The following is a 24,893-nucleotide window of genomic DNA, read 5'->3' as shown; positions in this document are numbered from 1 at the left end:
AATTAATATAACTATTGATAAACAGCACATGATATATGGTAAGAACTGATCAAACAAGTGAGCCTCTATAGCCTGCCATATTGGTCAAACTTCAGAGAGTATAAGAATTACCTCTAAGGAAATAGCAGAAATAGATTTCTGGTCTGCATTCTTGATAATTGGAGTCATTAAACCCTGCAACACATGCCAAGATGATGAGGGATTTACCGTTGACGTAATCAGAAAATCGAAGACACAAGTATACCTTCTCAGTTGCAACTGCAATGGATATGTCAACACTGTCACACATAACAATATCTGCTTTCTCAGCATCCCAGAAAGCTGCCAGTAATTGAGAAAGAGAACATTAAGCAATCGTAACAAAGGCGTGAACAAGCAAAAGAGAAAAAACAACCACATGATTGCAATCTACAAATCATTACATCAAACTCAAGCTGAAAATATCCTACTCGTAAAGACTAAAACCGAGTCTAACATGCATTANTGATATTATACTGAGGATATAACACTTAGTGTATAAGTGAAAAGGATGGTAACTATACCAATTCCGATGTAGTGACCAATCGGAGCAGCTTCCCACTTGTCGGTGTCAGGAGCTTCGCCACAGTACAACTCGCAAACCTAAAAAAAAAGAAACACGCAGAGAGAGATATAAAGGTTGAGACTTTTGGAACGGAAGAGAGATTGTTGTTAGTGTTTGATACAGTGGTATATGGATGTGCGAATATGTTGATTATGGCCGTCTTTGCGATATCGAAGAGGCGATGATGACTCTGCTCCGGTTTTGAAACCGCGAAGCCGCTCATTTCTTTCTTCTCCGGCCGATGTTTTTAATTTTACAGTTTTAGCAACCCATTTATACTTTTTTTCTCTTGTTGTCCCTATATATATATATATATACATTTGTTGTTTTACGTTTTGAAATTTTCTTTTATATCCTAAAACATTTTAAAAATACAAACTACAACCCTATTTGCAACACATTCAAATTCACATAATGCTACATATTACAGAATTTGGAATTTAAATCCTAGTTTTTGGATATGAAGTTTGTAATCTGTTGATACTTGACCGATATTTCAATATTAAAGTTTTGTAATGGTTATGGTTTCTTAAGTTAAGGCTCCAAAACAAGATTTTACAAATAAAAATAGGCTCAACTTTAAACCCATGAGGCCATGACAATGATATGAGAGGTAATAGGTCTTAATCATTTTACCTGTTTTGTTATTGACAGCTCAAGTTATTTATTTTTTCAGGAGACTGGGACAAACAAAAAATACCTCAGCAAGAATTGTAAACCAATCTGTAGGACGGATTGTAAACCAAAACCAAATTTTGGTAGTAGGAACCAAATAGAAAAAATATGAAACATGTAATCTGAGCTTCTCATGTATAGCAGCAAATCTAGTTCTGCGTGTGCACGTGGGTCGGTTCCAACTACCAAGGTTTATTATGTAGCAATCCAAGATCCATTTGATAAACAGTTGAACCTTCTTACAGAAGAAGTCTTCGAATATCCTCAAAGTTTGAACGCAATTCAGACAGAAATGAAGCTGAAACCGGTTTCATAAAAGCAATGAGTACCAAAGAAAAAACACAGTGAATGATAGCAGTAGGAAGTACTGAATGTTGCATTACCTCCAACTTGTCCATCAAAGATCCGATGATCAGCGGATAGCGTTACATTCATCTTCGTTACAACCGAAGGCTTCTCAATTCCTGAAACAATGATAAAAACTTGTCATAAACTCATCAGACTGGTGTACCAAAGGTGGATATCCAAAAGGATGTTACTATCTCACCGTCTATTCCCATAACCGGCTCAACCACTTTATTTCCTCTACCAATTGCTAGAATTCCAGCCTGCAAGACAATTGACGGTCCTGGAGTTTATTATCCAAATTCACATATGCGTCTCTATAGAGACTAAACTAAATATTCCACCACATAAATTACGCACAGCAAAACTTAATCTTCCATCTGTAATTTAGGTAGCATTTTCAGGGCTATGATTACCTGAGGGGGGTTAATGATTGCGCAGAAATGGTCCACCGGATACATTCCTAGATTTGAAATGCTGGTAAACAATAAAGTATGGTTTTGTTGGTAAGTAGGGAAAGTTTCACGTAACTGATAATTTCAGACGATGCTTAATAACTTAAAACAATGAATACCTGAATGTCCCTCCTTGGAACTCATGAGGAGCAAGCTTTCCAGACCGCGCCTTTTGTGCCAACTCCTTAACCTGCACCGCAGATTAATCGAAAATTCAAAATTAATTAATATAACTATTGATAAACAGCACATGATATATGGTAAGAACTGATCAAACAAGTGAGCCTCTATAGCCTGCCATATTGGTCAAACTTCAGAGAGTATAAGAATTACCTCTAAGGAAATAGCAGAAATAGATTTCTGGTCTGCATTCTTGATAATTGGAGTCATTAAACCCTGCAACACATGCCAAGATGATGAGGGATTTACCGTTGACGTAATCAGAAAATCGAAGACACAAGTATACCTTCTCAGTTGCAACTGCAATGGATATGTCAACACTGTCACACATAACAATATCTGCTTTCTCAGCATCCCAGAAAGCTGCCAGTAATTGAGAAAGAGAACATTAAGCAATCGTAACAAAGGCGTGAACAAGCAAAAGAGAAAAAACAACCACATGATTGCAATCTACAAATCATTACATCAAACTCAAGCTGAAAATATCCTACTCGTAAAGACTAAAACCGAGTCTAACATGCATTATCAGTCATATTGAATGTTACTGTATTACAATCTCAAAACATCTTTACTAATTATTCTCAATGGGGGCAAAAGGCATTACAAGTAAAATCCAACATGGGAGCTGAATTTCCTTAAAGAGGACGAACTAAGGTTTAACTCATTACTAGGTATGGGAACATTTCTTTGTAACTGAATCATTTACGAGGAGAAAATAATTTCTCACCATTAGCTTGTCGTACATTCCTCAGTGCGACTGCCACTGCTTTGATAACTATGTCATTGACGGACACTTTAACACCATGGTTTTCTGTAGATCATGAAAGCACAATTCACTCTGAGCCTCTCAGGCTGTTAACAACTACCAGGATGTGTGGGATAAGGATGTAGTCTACAAACCTTGAAGTTCTTTTCTAAATGCAAGAAGAGGATCCAATACTACATCTGCAGACACAAGCAAATGCTTAAACAGCAAATAAATACACAAGGAAAATACAAAGGTTGTGAATCACCAACCTGATTGTAAATATAAATGGGGTATCTTCTGTTTTGATTCCAATAAACGTTTTGCTATAATCTGCCAAGTGGAAAATGTCAAACAGAAGACAAGATTTCATTATGATCATAGCAGCAATAATCAATGCAGAAAGTATGCTCCCCTTAAGGAAGAAAGCTTCAACAGGAAATATTTATCATTCCACATAGAGAGCAATAAATATTTCAACTACCTTGCGAATTTGACTATTGGGAAAATCTTCATAATTATCTGACTGAGTCACAGAAGACTTTGATGTAGAGGAGGATTTGGACAAGGTCTCCTTTGATGGTTGATTCTTTTTCGTAGATGCAGATGATTTAGAAGCTTTGCCAGAAGCAATTGCGGCCACAACGTCTGATTTCAGTAATGTACCGTAGGGACCCGATGCCTCAATTGATGATGCCTCCAATCCATGTTCTAAAATTAATAGTTTTGCAGCAGGACTGATCTTTGTGAAACCTGCTTTCCTCCCTGTAGGTTTATCTACGACACTGTGAGGGACTTCTTTAACTATCTCAACCTCAGAACCACCTGTGGAAGAAGACTTGATGGCTTCAATACTTTCAGCATCTTCGACCTACAAAGAAGAAGGATTAGTATCTAATATCCCTCAATCTGCAAGCAATTGCATTTTCCAAGACTTTTTGTGTAGACATTTTCCAATATAACGTAGATTTAACTAGAAGAGTGCCGACCAACTTAAACACAAAAGGAATTACCGGCTAACAAACGGATTAAATAACCAGTAGTAAAACAATTTTCTGGCATCAAGAATTTAGTCAGTGTACTTTTGAACTAAAAGACTTACTATAAGGGCAATCGGCTTTCCGACCGCCACATCCTTGGAACCTTCAGGAAGTAGAATCTTAGCCAAGTACCTACACCAAAAGTCATCCATCAAGTTATACAATCTTTTACTATAAGATCATTCATCTGAATACTAATGCAGCAGGTAAATCTTTTTTTATTGAGGAAGCCCCTACTCATACCGAATCTAAGAAATATGTAATCAATCCATAAATCAGTAAATACTATCACTTAATCCAAACAAAAAGAAGTGATATCCACAGATTATGAATGCTATATAGAATGAGCATCAACAGATTGCCTAGAAATAGAAATATTGTTTATGCTCAAAGTGATTGCTTATAGGAATAAGACAACAAGATTTTTAGTATACCCCTCTTCAAGGCATTCAAATTCCAGAGTGGCTTTGTCAGTCTCGATCTCACCTATGACATCACCCACTTCAATCTGTGGACAAGGTAATAAGAAGAATCAACACAGGCAAGTCCGCAAGTGCATAAACACCAGATTCCGTGTGGTGGAAATTACAATGCAAATCTACTCTTCAGACTTGGGTCACCAGAAACTAACCTTGTCACCCTCTTTTTTCCACCATTTCGCAATGTTACCTTGGTTCTGCACATCAATTGACAAATAAATGATTCAGGGTCTCAGGATACAAGTGGATGCCTTCTCTTCCAAAAAGCTAGCACAAAATATGGAATCTCATACCATTGTAGGAGAAAGTGCTGGCATTTCTAAGACGACATGTGGAGGAAGATCTGATGCATTGGGCTGAATGGAACTTTTTTGTTGTTTGTTTTCGTCAGGTTTCATCTCTTGATGAGCTGATGTTTCTTCTTTACCAACTTGTCCACCCTCTACTGTGGCAGGAACGTTTTGAATGTCATCTTCCTCCTCAACCTTGGTTACAATTATGTAGTTAAGGTTAAACTCGTATCCATCAAACTTCTGTAGCAAATATGTTGACCAAACCCTAAACTCTATACGCTACACCCTAAACCCTACCAAATATCATGTAGGGGACATGACGTGAAAACTCATTATTACATGAGGTAATATTAGGAATAAGAAACAGCATGAGGATTGGAGTTGTTTTTTCCACAACAAATATTGACAACAAAACACCATAGATCTCTTTGATTCGTTAACTCTTCCAAGATGTAAACCCAGGAAACAAAAGAAAATGAAGAGGCCAAAAGCAGACTAGATAAACGTAGGTCGATGCATGCATCACCTTTTGTGAGATCGTACTTGGTTTCTTTAAATGAATAAGATAGCCATTGTGCTTACCATTATTGCAATCGGTTCATTAACAGGGATATCCTTTGATCCTTCAGTGACTAAAATCTTGGCCAGAAATCTACAGGATCATGCTTCATTGTAAGCCAATTGACATTTGCATATACTTGTAATGAGTCATATGAATTGCCAAGGTAAAATAAAATAAAACTATATATCAAAACACATAAATCATGAACCGGATTTTTTAGAATTACCCTTCCTCTTGACTCTCAAATTCTACAGTGGCTTTGTCTGTCTCTATCTCACATAGTACATCACCCACCTCTACCTGTCAGGATGAACCAAAATTCATACTTATTACTGAGAACTTCCACATTCTATTTTGTCTTTGTCAGCTATATAAAAAATTTTATCGTCTTTCTTGTATAGTGATCAGTCTAAAATAACATCATACAAGTCGACTGAATGTTTTGTCAACCGAAAATAAGAAATAACCCACCTTGTCACCTTCTTTCTTCATCCATTTCACAACATTTCCATGACTCTGCAAAAGCCCGAAAAACATAAAACAATGACTTCTTGCATGAAGGCCAAATTTCTTTTACAATATTGAAGTCCAATTTCATACCATCGTGGGAGACAACGCTGGCATTGCAAGAACCATCTGTGATGTGGATCCTACAACCCAAAAACAATTGTATTACTGGAACAATTATGTATATTCGATTGCATTTCCAGTCACGATATATAAGAGTATGATGGAAGCAAAAACATCAGAGAAAATAGTGCTATGGGAAGTTTTTTGCACCTGCATCAACCAACATTTCCTATAAGATAAGCGAAAGTTGCCATCAATTATTCTTATCGCCCACTTAATATTTGTGTCTTGGTGATTTTTATGACTAATACAATTTTACAAATGTCAGCAGGTTGATTTATTAGATGAAAGTCCCATAAATCGACTGGTTTAGTTATTCTAGTATGGAATTGCTTTGTAGATTCATTTATGAAGATCCTTATTCCATAAGATGACATAACAATCTATGAATACCTTCTGATGAAAAGTTTTGCACGCCAAATCGCAACTACAAGAAAACAATGTATGTGAGATACAGGGATAGATGAGAGTGAATTAAAAAAACCAACAGTACTAACTTTTGAACTTACAATTGGCTTTGGAGGACTATCATCCGTTCTTGTAATCATGTCTATGGAGGCCGACCTGAAAATTTAGATCAGAGAAAATCTGAAAAAGGACAAACAATGCTGTTCTTAACTAAATATTGATTTTACAACAATATAGGTATACTTTTTCTACAACCATGTTAAACTACCAAGATTTGTGGTATGGAACACATACCTCACACCGTTACTGCTACCAATCTTGTTGTCCAAGTGGTATGCTCCATTAGAATAGCTGTATCAGAAAGTTCATGGTAAAATTTATTGGATAGCTAAATAAATCACACCAACTTCGGTTCTATGAACATGAATATAAGGACTTCCACGCAAAACAGCAACATAAAATCGAGCAGAGAAATTACACATCCTATATTCTTTCTTTTTCGTTTCCAGAATCCATTCATATATTCTAGGAGCTTATAATCCAACATCTATCAGATGCTTCTCGTTGCAACCTACTCAACGAGAAGTCGAGAACAAAAGGCTAGGTTGATCAAACTGTTTGAAGAAATACGACTATGCTGATTACTTGCATCAGTGTTATGAACCACAGGATGGAAAAATTCATCTTCCATAATTTTCAGAAACTTGGCAGCCAGTTGGTGCCAATACTGAAAACAACCAAGAAGATTATCTAGCTAAAGGTATTGGAATTAACCATACTCGAAGGACACTCACTTCCTCTTCAACGCGAGTAACATAAAATGGAAAATGCATCTCACAAATTGGAGAATAGTAATGCCATATCAGAAAACAAACTAGTATTGGTTCAAGCAAAATCAATCATATTGATATCGTCCAAAAGTAAACTACTAAACAGCACTATACAATACGCAATAAGAACTTCGAGAAGTCAATGGCGGATTGCTCAAAAACGAGAGAAAAAAAAATTGAAATTCAACTGGAGGACCAGGTCGCTTATCAAATTGCCAAGGATCGCACAAGGAAGAGAAACATCAAAACTTAGGCGGGACGAGAGAGAGGGAGAGGGAGAAGACGCGTGAGCAAAATAAGCGTACCGAGTATGGAATCCGGAGGCAGGAGCAAAAAGACGAGCTCTGAGAAGCGAGGAAGTGCGGGTGATCGCAGCACGCCGGAAGAGAGGAAGCACCATGACAGCACTTCGAGAGAGAAAAGGGTTTGACAAATCACAAATGGGAGCCGAGAGAGAGACGATGGAATCGAATCGTAACAACTTTAATTTTTTTGGTCTGATCGCAACGACGGCACGAGACGATCCTCATGAAGGAAAGTGTTCTGAATTCAGATACGGCCCGGTCCGGCCCGAATCTAAAACCGGACCCGAATATCACATTTAGTATCGTATTTAATTTTCGGTTTGATCGAAGAACCAAAGTTTTATAAACATTTCTTTTGCTAGTGCCCTCGGTTAAGGGTTTGATTGGTTGTCTGCGACCACCTTTTTGCGTTTGCCAAAGGTCGCGGTTACATAATAATACAGATTCTATAAATTGTTCTCTATAGTTCTGCTGGCCAAACAAACAAATGGAGATTTTTTTGCTATAGACTAAAATTTAGACAAAGTTCATACTTCATACCGTTTAAAATTTGATGCATTAAAGTTAAAGGAGAAATTACAACCCCTGAAATGGGGATAAGATTAAGAAAAATCTGTGACTAATCAGGGTAAATTACCGTTTTTAACCGTAATTAGAATAGCAATTTTATGAAAAGCTTTGCGGCGTAGAAATAAATATTTTACAAATTAATTCTCAAAAAGTCAACATATTTTTTTCTCTCACTATAATTATCAACTTTGATGGTCAAGAAAACTCAAGATCAAAGTTGTCATAGTTAATAAACATTTATTAAATTCAATTAAACATGCTGTAACTACAAAATATATTACAATATATATACGTCTTTATCCTAACATAATAAAGACGTATGACTTATGTAAATAAAATGATATGGATTTGACCGAGGAGGGATGGTCCGGGTGGATGCTGCTGGACGGTTTGTTCTTGTAGGAATGTGCACGCCTTCGACATGATGGCAACTGGCAAGTCGGCTCCTGAAACAATAGCGATGCTAATAATATGACTTTCAAGAAGACATATTTAAGCATTTATTATGCTCTTCTACGCTCAACAGCTTAAGTGTATAAAAATATGTCACGACTAGTCAAAAACCTGAAAAATTGGGAGGAGAAAAAGGAAAGGTAGGATTGTGTTCTTTTGTCATGGTAAGGAGATAAGATATCTACGTTATGGTGACTTGGTGAGCTCAAAAGAGGTTAGACCATGTGCAACGGTGTACACTTGAGCCGTCCCCCGGTTTTTTGTGATTTTAAATAAATCAAAAAAGGCCCAATATCGAAGAAACGATTCTTAAGTTGGGACGTTTTTCGACTGTCTAGGATACTCGCATTCCAGGATACTCGCATGTTTGGGACGTTTTTCGACTGTCTAGGTTTCGCAGACCAGGATACTCGCATTCCCGCCACAGTTATCACCGGATTCCTCGGTTCTGGAAAGGTACAGGATCGAATTTGTGTTTATTGTACTTGTGCACGATTCGCGAAACTTGTCCTCTTGCTGCGCATTTCTGAGATATTTTGTTGGTATATGTATCTTAGCTTAATGTAATGTTGCAGATTGGTTAAGCATTTCAGAACTGTGAATATATATAAACAGTTTGGGGAGGTTGATATCGATGGATCTCTGGTTGCGAGCCACTCTTCTTCCTCTGATGATATTATCATGGTCAACAATGGTTGCTTATGCTGTACTGTTCGTGGTGATTTAGTCAAAATGCTTCTTGAGTTGGTTAAGTATAAACGAGACAGATTTGACCATATTGTCATCGAAACTACAGGTATCTGTTGTTTGTGTTGTGTTTTTCACTGAAGCTAAGTTTTGTTATTGGTCTGTTAGTGATAGATAAAGTTATATGGTGTTGTTACACTTGTTGACTCTAAACACGCGATGCGGCATTTGAATGAAGTGAAACCGAGATTTGTTGTGAATGAGGCAGTTGAACAAATTGCTTATGCAGATCGTATAGTTTTGAATAAGGTTTGTTTGTTATATCTTCTTTTAAGAGTCCAGTTCGGTGATATATATCAGTCATTTGATACAATTTATGAGGAATCATCTTGTAGGTCGTTAAGTACTTAACTATATTTTTATGGCAGATTGATTTGGCATCCGAGCCTGAGTTGGAGCACTTAACTAGAAGAATCAAGGTAAGACACTTATTAGCTCGTGAGCTCACTTTCCCCAATAGAATGAAGATATATTTGTCATTGACACTTCTTCTTTATTTGGTTTTTAAAATCAATAGCAAATCAACTCTATGGCTCCCATCAAAAACACCAAATTTGGAGATGTTGATATGGATTTTGTCTTAGGGATTGGAGGTTATGATCTTGAGAGGTAACTTCTGCTATGTATTTTGTCCAAGTTTAAGTATCTTTCTTTCTCTCTGTTGGTGTCCTGAAATAGCATACCTTTTCAGAATTGATTCAGAAGTCAATGTAGATGGCTTGAGTTGTGCAGAGGATCATCATCATCATCACCATCAATGCAGTCATGGTATATAGATCAGTCTTCAAATAGAAACTGGTTTGTGATACAAGAAAGCACAACGAACATCAACATGATCATGTTCATGACTCTGCTGTCACAATAATGAAACAGTAAGCTTTTTCTCCGCTGCTAATGAACTAGGCTACTGTTATTGTATTTACATTGTTATATTTGATACAGATCCGGTTTATTTCTCTCAAATTGTCAACTACTGATATGGTGTTTTTCTGTGTGTTAGGCATTTTACCTCATTATATGCTAATATGATTTGACGGAACATCTACTGATATTGCAGGGTGTGATGAGCTGTACTGAGTGCAAGAACAAGCTGCAAGTCAGGACCTCAGCTGATGATGTATGTTTTGCGTCTGCTATTACTTCTTCTTAGCTTAACATCTACATAAATCCCCAGTGGGATGTATATTTACTACTTAGTAGATGTTAATGCCTAAAAGATTTAAACTTTGAAAATATTATTGTTTTATTTGGGGGACCAAATACAAGTAGACAGCAATGCTCATACTAAAAATAAGAACCTTTCAAAATAATAATATTAAATTTGGGGGACCAAAAACCAGGGGACACCAATGCCCATGCTCTTATTAACCCAAGGCAGTTATGGGATGGATTTTTCTAAGGTTGGTGAAAAATTCCTCAGCTCTGTTAAATCTGTTATGTCACTTGGTCTCTTACTTTCTGCTTCTTTCTCTGATCATCCTGAGGTAATCTCCAATTCATAACATCAATGGAGTTTGTTTTTGAGAGAATAAGTTACTATAAATTAGGTAAGAAAGATTTCAACAATCATAAGAAAAAAAACCCAAAAAAGCCAATCATAAGAAAGATCTATGTTTGTGTGTTCTGCAAATATGAGTTTATGAAGTTTCAGTGTNCCATGCTCTTAGCTCAGAAGAGGATGTAGAAGGGGTCCTTCAAATTAGAATGTTATTAATTATGGACAAACTTTTTTTTTTGTAGTGATCCTTTAATTCCAATTTTCCCCTTATATATTGGGATTCCAATGACTTATTTACTTTTTTTCTTTCAGATATTTTTGTTTTTTCTCTCACTGACGTCTTGCTCCAAGTTCGTGGTGTGGCTGACCCTCGCCTTAATCCAATTTTCGTTGATCCCCAACAAGGTTAGCATGACAACCCCGTGGTAGATCCAGCTCAGCCACCACGTGATGTGGATCTGTTTTGTCCTCAAGACCAGCGTTTTGTTGACTCGTGTTGGGAAGTTGGTTTCCGTCTTAATATCCCTGAATTCCATGGGGGGGATTATGGGTGACTCTCTCCTCCATTGGCTGGTGAAATTGATATTAATCTGTCCACAAGTATTCGAACCTGCCTTGATTCAATTAATCTGTTTTAGTAAAGATAATTTGTATTACAAGTATATGAAAAGTTCATGTAAATATCAGAAAAAATATCCAAACTTGAAAAAGGGAAATTTCCTTTTGTTCCAAGATACAAAATAACAATTTCCTATATATATTGAGAGCCCCATGAGACCATGACTATATTACCCTTTATACTCGATATGACCTCTCATTCTAACTGGTTACATTTTTTGTATCATTAAAAATTGTAATTAATTATCTCATTGCAAAATATGTTTGGTCTCAGTTCAATTTGGCTACTTTTACCTAAAACAAACCTATCCAAAAATTAAACAAAATTAATTGAATTCAAATTCCAACTGAAAACTATATTAGTAAACAATAAGAAAAAATTACAATACTTCTTATTGATGGTCTTATCCACAACACACACATTTCATCCAACTCACTTACATAGAGGTTTCTGCGTTTATCAAATGATGCATATATTCGTTATTCATCGTGAAGCTTAATTTATATGTTGCATTTTATTCAAACTAATTGAATTTTAAGTAATTTATGCATATTGATTTTATATTTTTATATATATTTTTTAAAAAAAAATTAAGGATTTAGATATCACTTATTTCATCTTGCAATACATTTTAAATTTATATTACATCATAAAAATCATATTTTAATTATATATCAATCCTAATTTATAAAAGATATAATTTTCATATAAAAATAATATGTAAATTTTATCAAATATATATCTTATTATTAAATATTTATAAATCATAATTAATCACTAACATAAAAATATCAAATATGTAAAAAACAAAAATTGATTGTAGGATAAATGACAACCTAAATTTTGTAGATAAAATAAACATATTTGCATAACTAAATTCTACGGTACTCAAATTACAGCTACACTACCTATATGGTATTAATTTTAAGAGATATTTCTCTAAAAACATATGTCATTGCAACAATTAATCTTAATTAATATTAAAAATTAGAAAAAAGTTTAATTGCGGACTTTGGCCTCTGTTGAGTCTTTGTAAACAAAACAAAAAAAAACCATGGTAAGTCTTATTACACATTTACACTAAGATAGCTAGTGATGAAATATGTTGAAAAATAGTTTAATTGTGTTTTAATTTTAGACAACAACAAAAATAGTAATCTGAGTTTGTAGCATTGTTTTTATTATGTTGAGTTTTATGTCTTGTGACACTCAAAGACTTTGAGTCAAAGTGATAACATATATTGAGAAAATTGTTTAATTGACTTTTATATATTTTAATAACCAAAACAAAAATAAATAAAGATGTCCAAAATTCTATAATAGAAAAGAAATTCTGTAATTGTAACTAATCAAAAAAAAAAAAAAAGAAGTTTCGAACCTCCCCATCTGTGTTTGTAAAATAGAAATTGGTATTCATGTAAATTATCAGAAAAAAAAAAAAAAAAATTCAAACGGTCATATAGAAGGGAATAATAAAATCAACAATACTGGAAAAAGGAAAATTGCTTTTTTTCCAAAAATACTAAAACTATATATATTGTATTTCTCTTATTTTTGTTTATTCTCACGCTCCTCCTATTATACCAACCAAAAAAAACAAAACAAAACAAAACATGAGTTCGATGAAAAATTGCCGTGAGATTTGGAATTGGAATCGTTACGAAGAGATGAGTTTGATCAAAGATTGTCTCAGATATTACCGCTTTATCGCTTTTGATACAGAGTTCCCAGGTTGCTTAAGGGATACACCACAACACGCATCGGATGATCAACGTTACACCGACATGAGCTTCAGCGTAGACAGGACGAAACTGATCCAATTAGGTCTAACTCTGTTCAACAGCAACGGAAGAGTCGGTGGAACTTGGGAGATCAACTTCTCTGATTTCGGAGATGCTGAAGACGCGAGAAACGAGAAATCCATCGAGTTCCTAAAACGCAACGGTCTAGATCTGAAGAAGATTAGGGCCCAAGGAATTGAAATCGACGGTTTTTTCAATGATCTCTCTTGGATTCTGAAGAGGACGAGTAACATCACTTGGGTGACGTTTCATGGATTGTATGACATTGCATATTTGTTGAAGTGTTTCACCGCTGGAGAGTCTTTACCCGCAACTCCTGCTAGGTTTTCGAAAGCCGTAGCTAGAACCCTCGGCTCTGTTTTTGATCTGAAAGCTATGGCGGATATATACGACGGTCTTAGTAGCCGTCTAGGTCTAGAGCATCTAGCAGATGCGTTGGGACTTGACCGTGTTGGTACTGCTCACCACGCCGGTTCAGATAGCGAATTAACCGCTAGGGTTTTCGTTAAGATGACTAAGAGTAAGATGTTCCAGGATGTGCAAGAGTCTGAAGGCTTTGTTTATGGACTCGGCTGTAGAATCTTCTCTGATCGTCTAATGCACAGACAACAACAGATCCACCTTGCCATCATGACCAGATGCTACGGTCCACCTCCACCACCACCGCCTCCTCCTCCACCACCGTTTCCGCTACTCAATCCGATGTTTGTTCCTGGGTTTCCTCCTTTTGGTGATTTTGGCTATGGGCCTAGCTTATGTATGTATTAAATCTCAAGGAAAACACTGCACTGCTTAATTAGTCCTTACCTTAACTTTGATGTGTTTAGTGTTAGTCAACAACACATCTCTTCCTGTTAGTATTGTCTCAATGTATCTGTTTGTATCCGATTTAATTTTGATGAAAAGTTGAGTTTTTTTTAGATTGTTTAATTCCACACTTTTGTCTTTCTTTCTTCACAAATTTCTCAGAATCAGTGACTGTTTTCCCTATTAATGAAGTCTCTTTGAGAGCTAAAGTTTTTATAATTGTCTCAAGACAAGTTTTGTGTAAGAATTAAGATGGTAGTGAAGCATAAAACAAGACAAGAAGTTTCTCTGCAACCGGATCACTCACACTCTCTCACGGTATATATGGTTTCTCCCAATAATCAAGAATACAAATGTGATATTGAGATGATGTGCCATACTTAGATCAAGATCACCATCGACGTCATCACATCAATTACTTTTGTCTTATATATCACCTGAAACCGGATTAGATCATTGTTAAGGCAAAACTACGTACTTAGTGAAGTGTCATGTTGGCAAGTACCAATAGCCAACACAAACAGTCCTTCTCAGCGTTAACATCAGTTTTATTCTCTCTCTCTCTCACTTTCATGTATCTGTAAGACTAAGATTAGACAAACCAATCAACCTTTTTTGCTGTAACGTCAACCTGCAATGCTGCTCAAGTGGCAACGCCAACTTGTAAGCTCCTGAGGCAAAACCCAGCCTTGCAACCACTCCAAGAAGTTAAATGGTTGCGGACCTTGCTTTTCCATCTGTGCCATGTAGAAAAGGCTTTGTTCTGTGGACATACCTAGATACTCAACGTCAAAGATTGATTCAACAGCCTTCTGTTGCAGAATGTGTTGAACTGTTTGCAGATCGAATGTAAATTTCCAAGAGTCTAAACTCTTTTCCTTCTGCATCAGAAGAATTGATTTGGTATTGTTCAAAACATACACAACTTCAAGAATAGTCTCAGGAACTAATAAGAACGGGCCAGTTCCATTAGTGGACTGAAAGTTCTGAAATGGCCACCACAGAGACAGAGGTTCTGATTTGTCCTGCAACTTATCTCGTTCCAGTGCTTCCTCACCCATCAAACAACCTGATCAGAGATACATTTACCCCACAAGCCAAACACACAAAATTTCATCGCAACTTTTAAACCATCCAGTTTTATGTAAATCATCATAGTAGCTTCATCTATATATAGCCTCCAATGATTGGCTATTCGCATCCTTGTTCTTCCAACAGTGCCACGTAGACATTCTTGTTTACATGTAATGTAAGTGGTGCTACATGGTGAACAATTAGCGATATTTTTTTTTATGTTTGGTCAACAAATAGACCAAATCTCATGTCTATAATATGAGTCCTTTATGACTAATGTGTACGTGCATTGCAATATTAAGAGCTTCTTTCTTCCTTAAACTACAAATTTTGATTTTTCCAATTGTAATGAAGACTGAAGAGTATTATTATTTGGTATCCGAAATATTTCAATCCAAAACTAATCTGGTTTCGTTTTGTTTGGTTATCAAAATTTTACAATTCATTAGAATATTTTTTTTTTTAAAACTTCAGTTTGATTCCTTTCGATTTCGATAGCTAACATATATATTTTTCTCTGTAGTATATATTTTGTGTGGGAACAATGAGATTGACACGAATGGGGAAAGTCTGCTATATAAGATCACGGAAGCACGATGTGACCGTAGCGTACTTTGTAATAAAATTGGTATCGGAACAGGATCTTAGGAATATCCTCTCCCACCACCGGTCTTTGACTTGTGTAATTTATCTCTCCTATATACTATTTTTTAGTTAAAAAACAGCTCAAAATCTCCGTTTGTTTCTTCATTTTGTCAAATCTGAGATTTTTGCAAATCCCATTATCATTATAATACCCAACAAAACCTATCTGTCTCTCTAATTTCCAAAGTCAACTCCTTTTTTGTTTTTTGTTTTTCTCTTCTGCTCTCTCTCTATATATAAAGGTTCCAAATTGGTGAGGAAGAAGAGAAAAAGACCAAAAAGGAGAAAAAAATCAATCAATCCAAAAAGGAATGGAGATTGAAGAAGCGAGTCGTGAGAGTGGGCATGTTGTGTGCGGATCATGGATCCGTCGCCCGAAGAAAGTTAACTGGGTCGTTATCGCTAAAGCTTCTAAACGCCGTGGCTCTTCTCCTGCTCTCCTTAACATCTTCTCTTTCGACCCCGTCACTGCTTCCCTCTCCTCCTCTCCTTTGGTACAATTCCTCTTTGATTTTTGTAATTTAGAAACTGGAATGATACGATACGGGAGCTTCGAAAATTTTAATTGGGTTTAGGGTGGAATCTAGTCTAGTCTAGTTATTTCGATTGGGAAATTTGGGTTCTTTTGAAAATCATGTAAGAAATCTAGGGTTTTTTTCAAGTTGTTCCCTTTTGATTCTGTGAAAAGTGTTTACTTGTGTCGACCAATGAAATTAAAAACCAACCTTTTCGTCTTCTTTGATCAAAGGCAACGCACACGCTTAAGGAGAGTGATGGTGATCCTGTGACTGTTACAGTGCATCCTGGTGGTGATTATTTCATCTGCTCAACCTCCAAAGGTGGTTGCAAGTACGTCTCTCTCTCTCTCTCGCTTTTATCTCCCTCTGATACTATGTTTCTAATTTTGTTGAGTTGGTATTGTTAAACCTGTGATGATGACACGTTTTCTCAATCTAGTCATGAGAACTAGGCATCAAATGACCAGAACTTAACATTGCTTCTCTCATTACCTCAAACGATCTTCTCTACCCCCTATGTTTGCTGATGTAGAATTAATTGTACTGGTGCTTGAATTTTTTGTGCTTTAGGTTTGGTTTATTATATTATCTGCTTTTACTTTTGTTGGAGATTGTTTGATGCCTTTGTATAATTGGTCTCTTCCTAGTTTGATCTTTGTATAATATTTTGACTTTCCTTTCTTGCATCTCTTTTGCAACTCTACTATTCTATCTGTTGAAACTTGCATGCTAGATAATTGGAATCGACTTCCTCCATTTTTGGACACCATCTTGCGCCAATACAAATTTTGTTTACGGTGTAGATGATAAAAGATAATTTATTTGATTTTGCAGGTCCTTTGAGATTGTTGGAGGAGCAACAGGTGTTACGATCTTAGCCAAAGAACTACTTCCTCTCGAAACTGCTGGAGTGCAGAAGTGTATGGCCTTCAGTTTTGATGGGTCTAAATTAGCTGTTGGAGGAGTGGTAAGGAACTGCTTTATAAGAAAATCCTTTCTTTCACTTTTGCGAAAATTTTAGTTGTAGCTTACTACAAGCTTTATTCAGGATGGATGTCTCAGAATTATGGAGTGGCCAAACCTAGGTGTAATTTTGGATGAACCAAAGGCACACAAATCCATCCGGGATATGGATTTTAGGTAACGACCAGAGTGTTCTCTACCATCATCCCTCCTTTTATATGCTTTTCAGTTTAAACCATAATTGAGGTGGTAAAAAATGGTATTCTGTATTGGAACTGGGACTAGGGTCATACAACACAAATAGAAGTTAATGGAGAATGTGAAACGAGCCACTCAGTGCACTTTTCTCATATTTGCACCCTTTTTTTTTTGTAGTCTGGACTCAGAGTACTTAGCTACAACATCAACTGATGGATCAGCTAGAATATGGAAAGCAGAAGATGGTTTTCCTTTGTCTACTTTGGAACGTAGTGGGGTATGTGATTGTGAGAGTTGAAGTTTGCATTTGCATCCCTATATTAAACTAGTAATATATCCAATGAAATCTGCATGAAAGAGGAGTTTCATATCGATGGTTTCTTCTAACAATATAATTCTGATTCCTCTCTGTCTAGATTATGTCTTTATTGTGTTTCTTATATTGGCTCCTGATGTATCTCCTGCCTAATTCTGATATTTTTCATGTCTGCAGGATGAGAATATTGAACTGTGCCGTTTCTCTAAAGATGGAACTAAACCTTTTTTGTTTTGTGCTGCTCAAAGAGGTATATAATATTTAACACTTAAGAGTAGACTATTTGCAAGCATCACTATATGTTTTGAATTTATAACATGAGATGAAATCTTAAACAATTGGAATCAGGTGAGACGCCTTTGGTCAATGTTTATGACATTAGTACATGGAAGAAGCTTGGGTTCAAGAAGCTGTCAAGGAAGACTGCATCGACAATGGCAGTGAGCTTGGATGGGAAATATATTGCTTTGTGAGTCTTTCTTCATCCCGGGCTGGTTATTGCTGTCATGCTTCTGATTGTACAAAGATTAAAATCCTCAAATTTTGCACCTTTTTTTTTAGGGGTGGCAAAGATGGAGATGTATCTGTTGCTGAAGTTAAGACAATGGAAATCTACCACTACAGTAAGAGGCTGCATCTTGGGCAATCTATTGCTTCACTTGAGTTCTGCCCTAGTGAAAGGTATGGCGAATTAATTGAAAAGATAATGATAATCAAATCCCTTTAGTATTGCTTCTAATGTTGATTTGATCTAATTGGTTAGGGTTATGCTGACAACTTCGAGCGAATGGGGTGAGATGGTGACCAAGCTCAGTGTACCAAAGGAGTGGAAAGGTTTGTTGCTGATCTCTCTCTCTGTGGCACATATATAGCTTTATATACCTCTCTCACGAATATTATCTTATCTGTTTGATGTGTGCAGAGTGGCAGATTTATGCATTGTTGTTTTGCTTGTTCATGGCATCAGTCGTTGCTGCATACTTTTTCTTCGAGAACTCAGATTCGTTTTGGAGGTTACCAATGGGGAAAGATCAAAAAAGACCAAAGATAAGTCTTTTTGGAGATTCATCCACGCCTTCTGAGGATCATAGTAGGTGGAACTTGGACCTATAGAAAAGTTTTATGTAAATTTATGAGACATTCCTCTGTTTCATTTTTTTGTTTTCAAACTTTGTTGCAATGTTTTATTTTTCTTTTAAATCTTTCCTCGCTCTCATTATTATTCTGATGTCACCTGACAATAACAATCTTTTGATTCTAAAGTTAAAAATTCGTTTTGCTGCTTTGGCGTTTTGAACAGTCTTTGATGTCATTAGGCCATCTTTATCGGTATATTTTTAGGGGTGTTCTTAGGTTTTTTTTTTATTTGAAAAAATTAAAAAGTGTGCTTAGAGCATAAAACATGTTCTTATTTCGGAACTGTTGTTAGCTGTGTTCTTCTGTGACGTGTCCAAATGGTGATTGGATTGGAAAAAAAAATTTGGCAGCCGAGAGATCTCTCTCATTTTCATTTTCATTTTCTTCGATATTTTTCTTCGATATTGTATCATTCGTTAGAGCTTTGGCATGGGTTTATCAATCAATCCAACCACCACCGGCTAAAATCGTCGGCTCTCCCGGTGGAGCAGCGGTGACATCGCCGAAAATCAAACTGAGAGACGGAAGACATCTTGCTTACAAGGAATTCGGAATCCCTAGAGACGAAGCTAAGTTCAAGATCATATTTATCCATGGCTTCGATTCTTGTATGCACGACTCGCCTTTCGCCCATTTCTTATCGCCGGTAAGTTTTCCGGTCAAGTCTCTGATTACCCATTTGTCCAATCACTGATTCCGTGTAGTATAAATGTTAAAGTTTGTGTCTTTTGGTGAAGTCAATGAGTAAAAAAATTGTGTCTTTGTGCATAACTTTGAAGGCTCTTGTGGAGGAATTGAAGATATACACTGTGTGAAATGTGTACAAGCACATCTGATTCGTCAATCCAGGATTACTCTTCTCTTGGGTGAGCGATGAAGTCTTTAGAAAACCGACTTTCGCCAGATTCTGTTCGTTGCTTGACAACTATAACCCAAATGAAGATTACAAAGAAGTAGTCACAGAAGAAGAGAGGCAAGAGCAAGCAGCTTTCATTGAAGAAGTTAGCAGAACCGCTGTGATCAAGTACCTTGTGATCAAGGACGTTGCTCCTGGAAGCTACCAAGAGTTCAAGAGAATGTTGACAAGTCTCTGGTTCGATCTCTATGGCCGTGGAGGTACCTCTGGCTCTTCTTCTGCGTTTGAGCATGTCTTTGTTGGGGAGATCAAACAATCTGGTGGGGAACAGGTCTCCGGATTCCATAACTGGCTTCAGGTACATGAATCCAAATCTCTGGAAACCCCAAATCTAAACATTAAAACTCACAAAAGGTTAAACTGGAGCTCTCTTTTATCGTAGTTTTACTTGGAGGAAGCCAAAGGAAATGTAGATTATCAAGGCTATATATTTCCCCGACGTCGCGGTGAAATTGTAAGTACCATAAGCTTCGTCCAACGCTATACATATGTCTTCCAAATATATAATATAAGTACTTTATAGAGCAGGTGACTAACCGAGAAATCACACTTTTTGATTCATATGCAGCCTGATTCAGAGACTCAGCTGCTAACTATCCAATTCGAGTGGAACGGTGTTCTAAAATCAGTCTCAAGTACGTTAGTAGGAGTAAGTCCAGAGTTTGAGTTGGCTCTATACACAATGTGTTTCTTCATGGGCAGAGAAGAAAACCACATTCAGTTGAGTTGATGTGTTTGAGACTATTTTATCTGCTTGCAATGTTGCAAACTGATTATGATCAACTATGAGTTGCATCTTGGACAGTTTACTTTCTCTTGAACTTTCTCTTGTGGCCTCGTCTTCGTATCATCTCTATCAGTGAATCAGTAAATAGACAAGCACATCACAAATTGTATGTTTGTTTGGTTTTTTTTTTTAGTTTTATTTACAATGTTTTGTTGTTTCATAAAAATTTGGTATTGTATTATGAATTTTAATAAAAGTTTTATAAGTTTGAAATTTAAATGTTCTTTTATAATTTTTATAATTTATAAGTTTATAAGTTTAAGAATATTATATAATTGTAATAAGTTTAATTCTAATATTATATACCAAATTTATTAGATTTTATAATTGTAATATGTTTAAGAATATTATATTATTAAATATTAAGATCTTAAATATGTTATCCCTATAACTAACTTTTTAGCAAAAGATCTTAACTACTGATCTTAGATTATTTTCTTAATATATTTAATCTAAGAACACAAAAAACAGTTTTGCCTATAAAGATGCCCTTATCGATTAACTTTACTGTTGCAAATTACCTCTCAGTTCTAATTGGAAAAAAAAAAAAATTCAAAGATATTTTTGTAAGTGATGACGTCACGTGATTGGTCTCATTTAACTCTTGGAAAATACGAAAAATATATAAAAAGAACCTCTTACTTTTCATATTAAGAAAATAAACTTCGAACAAAAATAATCTGCAAATATAACCCACATTAAAATTAACGGTGCTCAGCTCAATTCATTACACTTCCGATCATGTGGATCTAGAACAGACCTTAAAAGCCAATTCTAAATCTAGAAACAAAGCTTTATGTGTTCGAAGTACCACATCAGCTTGTCGAAGGGGGTGTATTTTGATAAAAATAAAAAGTTGGAGCTTTCATTAAAAATAATATATCCACTTTACGTAAGAAACAAAAGTGATTGCATTCCCGGTGCGGACCGTGGGGTCCCCAATGGGATCGTCGTGACCGTCGGAGTCACTCTCACAAACACATTTTTGGACCTTTAATTGAAATTATTATTATAATTACCAAAGATCTTTTTTTTTTCATCATAGGCTCAAAAAGAGTGTAGTAGGTTCGTCTGCATCCGCTGATATTTTTTTTTCTACACTCTCTCAAAAGATGAATTGCCTTCAGAATCTTCCCAGGTATCTTCTTGCTTTTCACAAAAGTAGCAATCTTTTTTTTGAAAATGTTGTTGATTTGATTCGATTTTGAATTTGTGTGTTTGATCGTTACTTATTTCAGATGTTCTGTCTCACCTCTGCTGGGATTTGGGTGCAATCAAAGAGATCTTTCTCCGTCTTCTTTGAAGATGATGGTACCATTTCCGACCAAAGCCAATGATCCTAAATCTCGACTCTTTTTACAGGTTTTTGAAGATTTTTTATTAGTACTTTTGAGAATGTTTAAATAAAGAAAATGTTAGAAACTTGCCCAAATGCTTGGACTGAAGGCGGTATCAGAGTCAAAATCCAGCTCAGAGATGAGTGGTGTTTCAAAGGAGGAGGAAGAGAAATCTGATGAATATAGCCAAGACATGACTCAAGCTATGGGTGCTGGTAAGTCAAGTTTACCTGTATTTGTTTTAAACCATTCAAACTCTATTGATGTCTACCAGTTGTTGCCTGATAATGAAATTCTATTTGATTAGTGCACTGATTGATTCAGATGTGTTTTCATTTTCAGTTTTAACTTACAGGCACGAGCTTGGAATGAACTACAACTTCATTCGTCCAGATTTAATTGTTGGATCGTGCTTACAGGTCTTCTTTCTATCCTTCTGTCAAATGATGATTTTTTTTTTGGAAATGTGTTACTTTCTTGGTGTTCTTACTGTCTCCTCTGCTCTTCTTAATTGCTAGACCCCTGAAGATGTTGACAAGCTTCGTAAAATTGGGGTTAAAACCATATTTTGCTTGCAACAAGATCCAGACTTGGAGTATCCTTCCAGAGCCCTCTTTTTCTATACATGTTTATGATTGTTTTCAGTTTCCTTCCGTTTGAGTGAGAAAGAATGTTCTGGTGTGAAAAATCCTTGACCAATACTTCCAGATATTTTGGAGTAGACATAAGAAGCATCCAAGCATATGCCAAGAAATATAATGATATTGAGCATATTCGCTGTGAAATCAGGTAAGGCCTTGGTAAATCATTAGTTGATTTTTAGTTTCCTTTTCAAGACCTTTCTTATTGCTTATATAGGAGCCTATGAGGTAGGCTGTGTTTTTTTTTTCAAAATTGATTTGAATACACTGTGGGAGGGTAGTTTCAGTATCCTTTTAGGCACACAATCTTTAAGTTCCTATTGTTTGATCAGTAGAGTATTATACTTTCCTTTTCTCTTTGGGCTTTTTACTTTTATCGCTTTTCGTTGGCAAAATAAGAGCTCAGTAGACCTTTGTGTTAGCAATAACTGGTGTATGACGAACAGAACAGTGAGTGAATTTTGTTCCAAAGGGAGCATAATCACTGCAATCAACTAACTTTTTTGGTTGTCCACCTTTGTCTCTTTGCGAACTAGAGTAATGTGGTAGACTGGTAGTTAGTCATCATCCCAACCTCACTAATTCTCTTTACTCTTAAAGACTTGGACCCACCATCACCCCTTTTCATATATGATATATACTGGTCACGAGCACATTCATAGAAAAATTCACCATGGCAAAACGCAAGGCTTGACATATTGTAGTCTTTGATGTAACAGAGACTTTGATGCATTTGATTTGAGAATGCGTCTTCCTGCCGTCGTAAGTATACTGTACAAAGCTGTTAAGCGAAATGGAGGAGTTACATATGTGCACTGCACTGCTGGAATGGGAAGGGCTCCTGCTGTTGCGGTAAGTTGCAAAAAAACTTTGTTACTGTGCTATTCTCTTTCTCTCCCTTTTGTTTCTATAGCACATCTTTCACTGTGAGTCTTCCATGAGCGTAAATGTATTGCTTTTCAGTATTGAAACAGTGTTTCAGTTCTTAGAAGGCTGTTGCAAACAGTAGTTGTCTTATTTTATGTGTGTTTTTTTGGTTGACTAATGAAGGAATGAACAAGTGTTGACTTTTTGTTTATATTAATTTCAATTTCAGTTGACATACATGTTTTGGGTGCAAGGCTATAAACTTATGGAAGCTCATAAATTACTCATGGTAAGATACAAATGTACTTGTGGTTTCTGTTTTCTCTACATGATTTTCTTGATACCTATATAAAGTAACCCAACATGTTAATACAACATCTCTGAAAATTTATTGCAGAGCAAAAGGTCGTGCTTTCCGAAGCTGGATGCTATCAGAAATGCAACAATTGATATTGTGAGTTATCGTGCAACTTTCACAATGCTTGCTATGTTTGAAGTTTATCACTTCCATTGATTAGCGTTAGTTGCAACAATTGTGGCTTAGTTCCTTGATTCCTGATTGTTGTTTCCGGGTATATATGGACACAAAAGCTCACAGGACTCAAGAGGAAGACTGTTACTCTGACACTGAAAGATAAGGGGTTCTCCTTGGTAGAAATTTCTGGCCTTGACATTGGATGGGGACAGGTGAATATATTTCTTTCTTTTTTTAATTAAATAATATATTATGATGCCTTGCTCTTAGACTATGGTGTCACATTTAAGCTTCAAAACTAGGATACACATTTCTCATTGCTATTGTAAAGAAAGGCTTCTCTGATAAAAAAAGTGGAAGAGATGAGGGTTGCATTTCAGATCTTATTTCGTGAAAAAATTGTCTTATGATATTGCAGAACTATGTGGGATTAAATTAATGTACAATGTAAATCTTTTGTTCTAATTTTCACCATTTTTTCCCTTAATGTAGAGGCTACCTCTAACACTGGACAAAGGAACAGGATTCTGGACACTAAAGAGAGAACTGCCTGTGAGTTTTCGTAATGAACTGGAAAGCTCAGTGTCTACTTTTGTCATCATTTTCTGACTACCACTATCATTCTGAAACGCAGGAAGGACAGTTTGAATATAAATACATTATAGATGGTGAATGGACGCACAATGAGGCTGAACCGTTTATAGGACCTAACAAAGACGGCCATACCAACAATTACGCAAAAGTAAAATGTCTCTGTCTCTTAAAACATAGATTTGAACATATTTCAATGAATGAGTTACTAATGCTGTGATGTTGTTGTGTACTAATGAAACAGGTAGTGGATGATCCAACGAGTGTGGATGGTGCAACTCGGGAGAGACTATCGTGCGAAGACCCTGAGCTGTTTGAGGAAGAACGGTCAAAACTAATCCAGTTCTTGGAGACTTGTTCTGAGGCTTGAGAGTTAAAGAGCATCCGACTAGACTATGTGAA

At 36.1% G+C, this 24,893-nt stretch overlaps 6 protein-coding genes across 7 annotated transcripts in view; 4 read left to right on the top strand and 2 right to left on the bottom strand.

Annotated features, from left to right (window-relative positions):
• LOC104711776 (mRNA cap guanine-N7 methyltransferase 2-like) overlaps window positions 1-842 on the bottom strand; it is a 5,613-nt gene extending 4,771 nt beyond the window's left edge. For both annotated transcript variants that reach the window (XM_010428530.2, XM_010428533.2), the window contains exons 1-2: window positions 705-842; window positions 543-621 (exon numbers count right to left, since the gene is read on the bottom strand). In XM_010428530.2, the coding sequence (XP_010426832.1) occupies window positions 543-621; window positions 705-806 (181 nt within the window). In that variant the 5' untranslated portion in view covers window positions 807-842. The remainder of the gene's footprint in view (window positions 1-542; window positions 622-704) is intronic.
• On the bottom strand, window positions 1,162-7,775 carry LOC104711772 (dihydrolipoyllysine-residue acetyltransferase component 1 of pyruvate dehydrogenase complex, mitochondrial). The gene is made up of 23 exons (XM_010428526.2): window positions 7,531-7,775; window positions 6,690-6,746; window positions 6,497-6,551; window positions 6,381-6,414; window positions 5,958-6,007; window positions 5,829-5,873; window positions 5,584-5,657; window positions 5,378-5,447; window positions 4,796-4,987; window positions 4,655-4,699; window positions 4,458-4,531; window positions 4,086-4,155; window positions 3,468-3,854; window positions 3,256-3,316; window positions 3,139-3,183; window positions 2,966-3,049; window positions 2,525-2,601; window positions 2,392-2,454; window positions 2,178-2,248; window positions 2,020-2,080; window positions 1,806-1,866; window positions 1,642-1,722; window positions 1,162-1,556 (listed from the first exon to the last, which is right to left on the bottom strand). Exons 1-23 carry the CDS (start codon window positions 7,623-7,625, stop codon window positions 1,498-1,500), a joined length of 1,911 nt encoding a protein of 636 aa, XP_010426828.1. The 5' UTR covers window positions 7,626-7,775; the 3' UTR covers window positions 1,162-1,497.
• Window positions 13,061-13,987, top strand: LOC104715570 (putative CCR4-associated factor 1 homolog 8). The gene has a single exon (XM_010432965.2). It carries the CDS (start codon window positions 13,085-13,087, stop codon window positions 13,985-13,987), a length of 903 nt encoding a protein of 300 aa, XP_010431267.1. The 5' UTR covers window positions 13,061-13,084.
• Window positions 15,833-19,039, top strand: LOC104711771 (SEC12-like protein 1). Its single transcript, XM_010428525.2, has 10 exons — window positions 15,833-16,239; window positions 16,494-16,594; window positions 17,098-17,230; window positions 17,312-17,403; window positions 17,602-17,701; window positions 17,918-17,990; window positions 18,089-18,209; window positions 18,302-18,421; window positions 18,504-18,574; window positions 18,663-19,039. The coding sequence occupies exons 1-10, from the start codon at window positions 16,057-16,059 to the stop codon at window positions 18,851-18,853; spliced, it is 1,185 nt and encodes a 394-aa protein (XP_010426827.1). The 5' UTR covers window positions 15,833-16,056; the 3' UTR covers window positions 18,854-19,039.
• LOC104715569 (poly(U)-specific endoribonuclease-B-like) lies at window positions 19,714-20,708 on the top strand (the record flags this gene model as incomplete). The annotated part of the gene is made up of 3 exons (XM_010432964.2): window positions 19,714-20,091; window positions 20,176-20,247; window positions 20,362-20,708. Coding segments are annotated over 3 exons (612 nt in total), but the record flags the coding sequence as incomplete, so codon positions are not given.
• The window catches only part of LOC104711770 (phosphoglucan phosphatase DSP4, chloroplastic-like), a 9,640-nt gene continuing 6,353 nt past the window's right edge, over window positions 21,607-24,893 (top strand). The window contains exons 1-13 of the mRNA XM_010428524.2: window positions 21,607-21,718; window positions 21,819-21,942; window positions 22,027-22,132; window positions 22,260-22,336; window positions 22,436-22,512; window positions 22,626-22,706; window positions 23,278-23,410; window positions 23,655-23,714; window positions 23,823-23,879; window positions 24,017-24,112; window positions 24,393-24,452; window positions 24,535-24,642; window positions 24,736-24,893. Of these exons, the coding sequence (XP_010426826.1) occupies window positions 21,693-21,718; window positions 21,819-21,942; window positions 22,027-22,132; window positions 22,260-22,336; window positions 22,436-22,512; window positions 22,626-22,706; window positions 23,278-23,410; window positions 23,655-23,714; window positions 23,823-23,879; window positions 24,017-24,112; window positions 24,393-24,452; window positions 24,535-24,642; window positions 24,736-24,861 (1,131 nt within the window). The 5' untranslated portion in view covers window positions 21,607-21,692 and the 3' untranslated portion in view covers window positions 24,862-24,893. The remainder of the gene's footprint in view (window positions 21,719-21,818; window positions 21,943-22,026; window positions 22,133-22,259; window positions 22,337-22,435; window positions 22,513-22,625; window positions 22,707-23,277; window positions 23,411-23,654; window positions 23,715-23,822; window positions 23,880-24,016; window positions 24,113-24,392; window positions 24,453-24,534; window positions 24,643-24,735) is intronic.

The sequence above is a fragment of the Camelina sativa genome, chromosome 9 (assembly GCF_000633955.1).
Source record: "Camelina sativa cultivar DH55 chromosome 9, Cs, whole genome shotgun sequence".
Lineage (NCBI taxonomy): Eukaryota > Viridiplantae > Streptophyta > Magnoliopsida > Brassicales > Brassicaceae > Camelina > Camelina sativa.
This window is presented reverse-complemented; position numbering and strand designations above follow the sequence as displayed.

What these genes read in the sequence shown, in the direction of transcription:
- LOC104711772 (XM_010428526.2), bottom strand. Translation starts at nt 7,625, where the DNA reads ATGGTGCTTCCTCTCTTCCGGCGTGCTGCGATCACCCGCACTTCCTCG. An exon ending in CAGCGTTGTCTCCCACGATG is followed by an intron (nt 5,874 to 5,957) that starts GTATGAAATTGG and finishes GGGCTTTTGCAG; the next exon opens with AGTCATGGAAATGTTGTGAA. An exon ending in TTGCAGTTGCAACTGAGAAG is followed by an intron (nt 2,455 to 2,524) that starts GTATACTTGTGT and finishes CATGTGTTGCAG; the next exon opens with GGTTTAATGACTCCAATTAT.
- LOC104715570 (XM_010432965.2), top strand. Translation starts at nt 13,085, where the DNA reads ATGAGTTTGATCAAAGATTGTCTCAGATATTACCGCTTTATCGCTTTT.
- LOC104711771 (XM_010428525.2), top strand. Translation starts at nt 16,057, where the DNA reads ATGGAGATTGAAGAAGCGAGTCGTGAGAGTGGGCATGTTGTGTGCGGA. An exon ending in CCCTCTCCTCCTCTCCTTTG is followed by an intron (nt 16,240 to 16,493) that starts GTACAATTCCTC and finishes CTTTGATCAAAG; the next exon opens with GCAACGCACACGCTTAAGGA. An exon ending in TGTACCAAAGGAGTGGAAAG is followed by an intron (nt 18,575 to 18,662) that starts GTTTGTTGCTGA and finishes TGATGTGTGCAG; the next exon opens with AGTGGCAGATTTATGCATTG.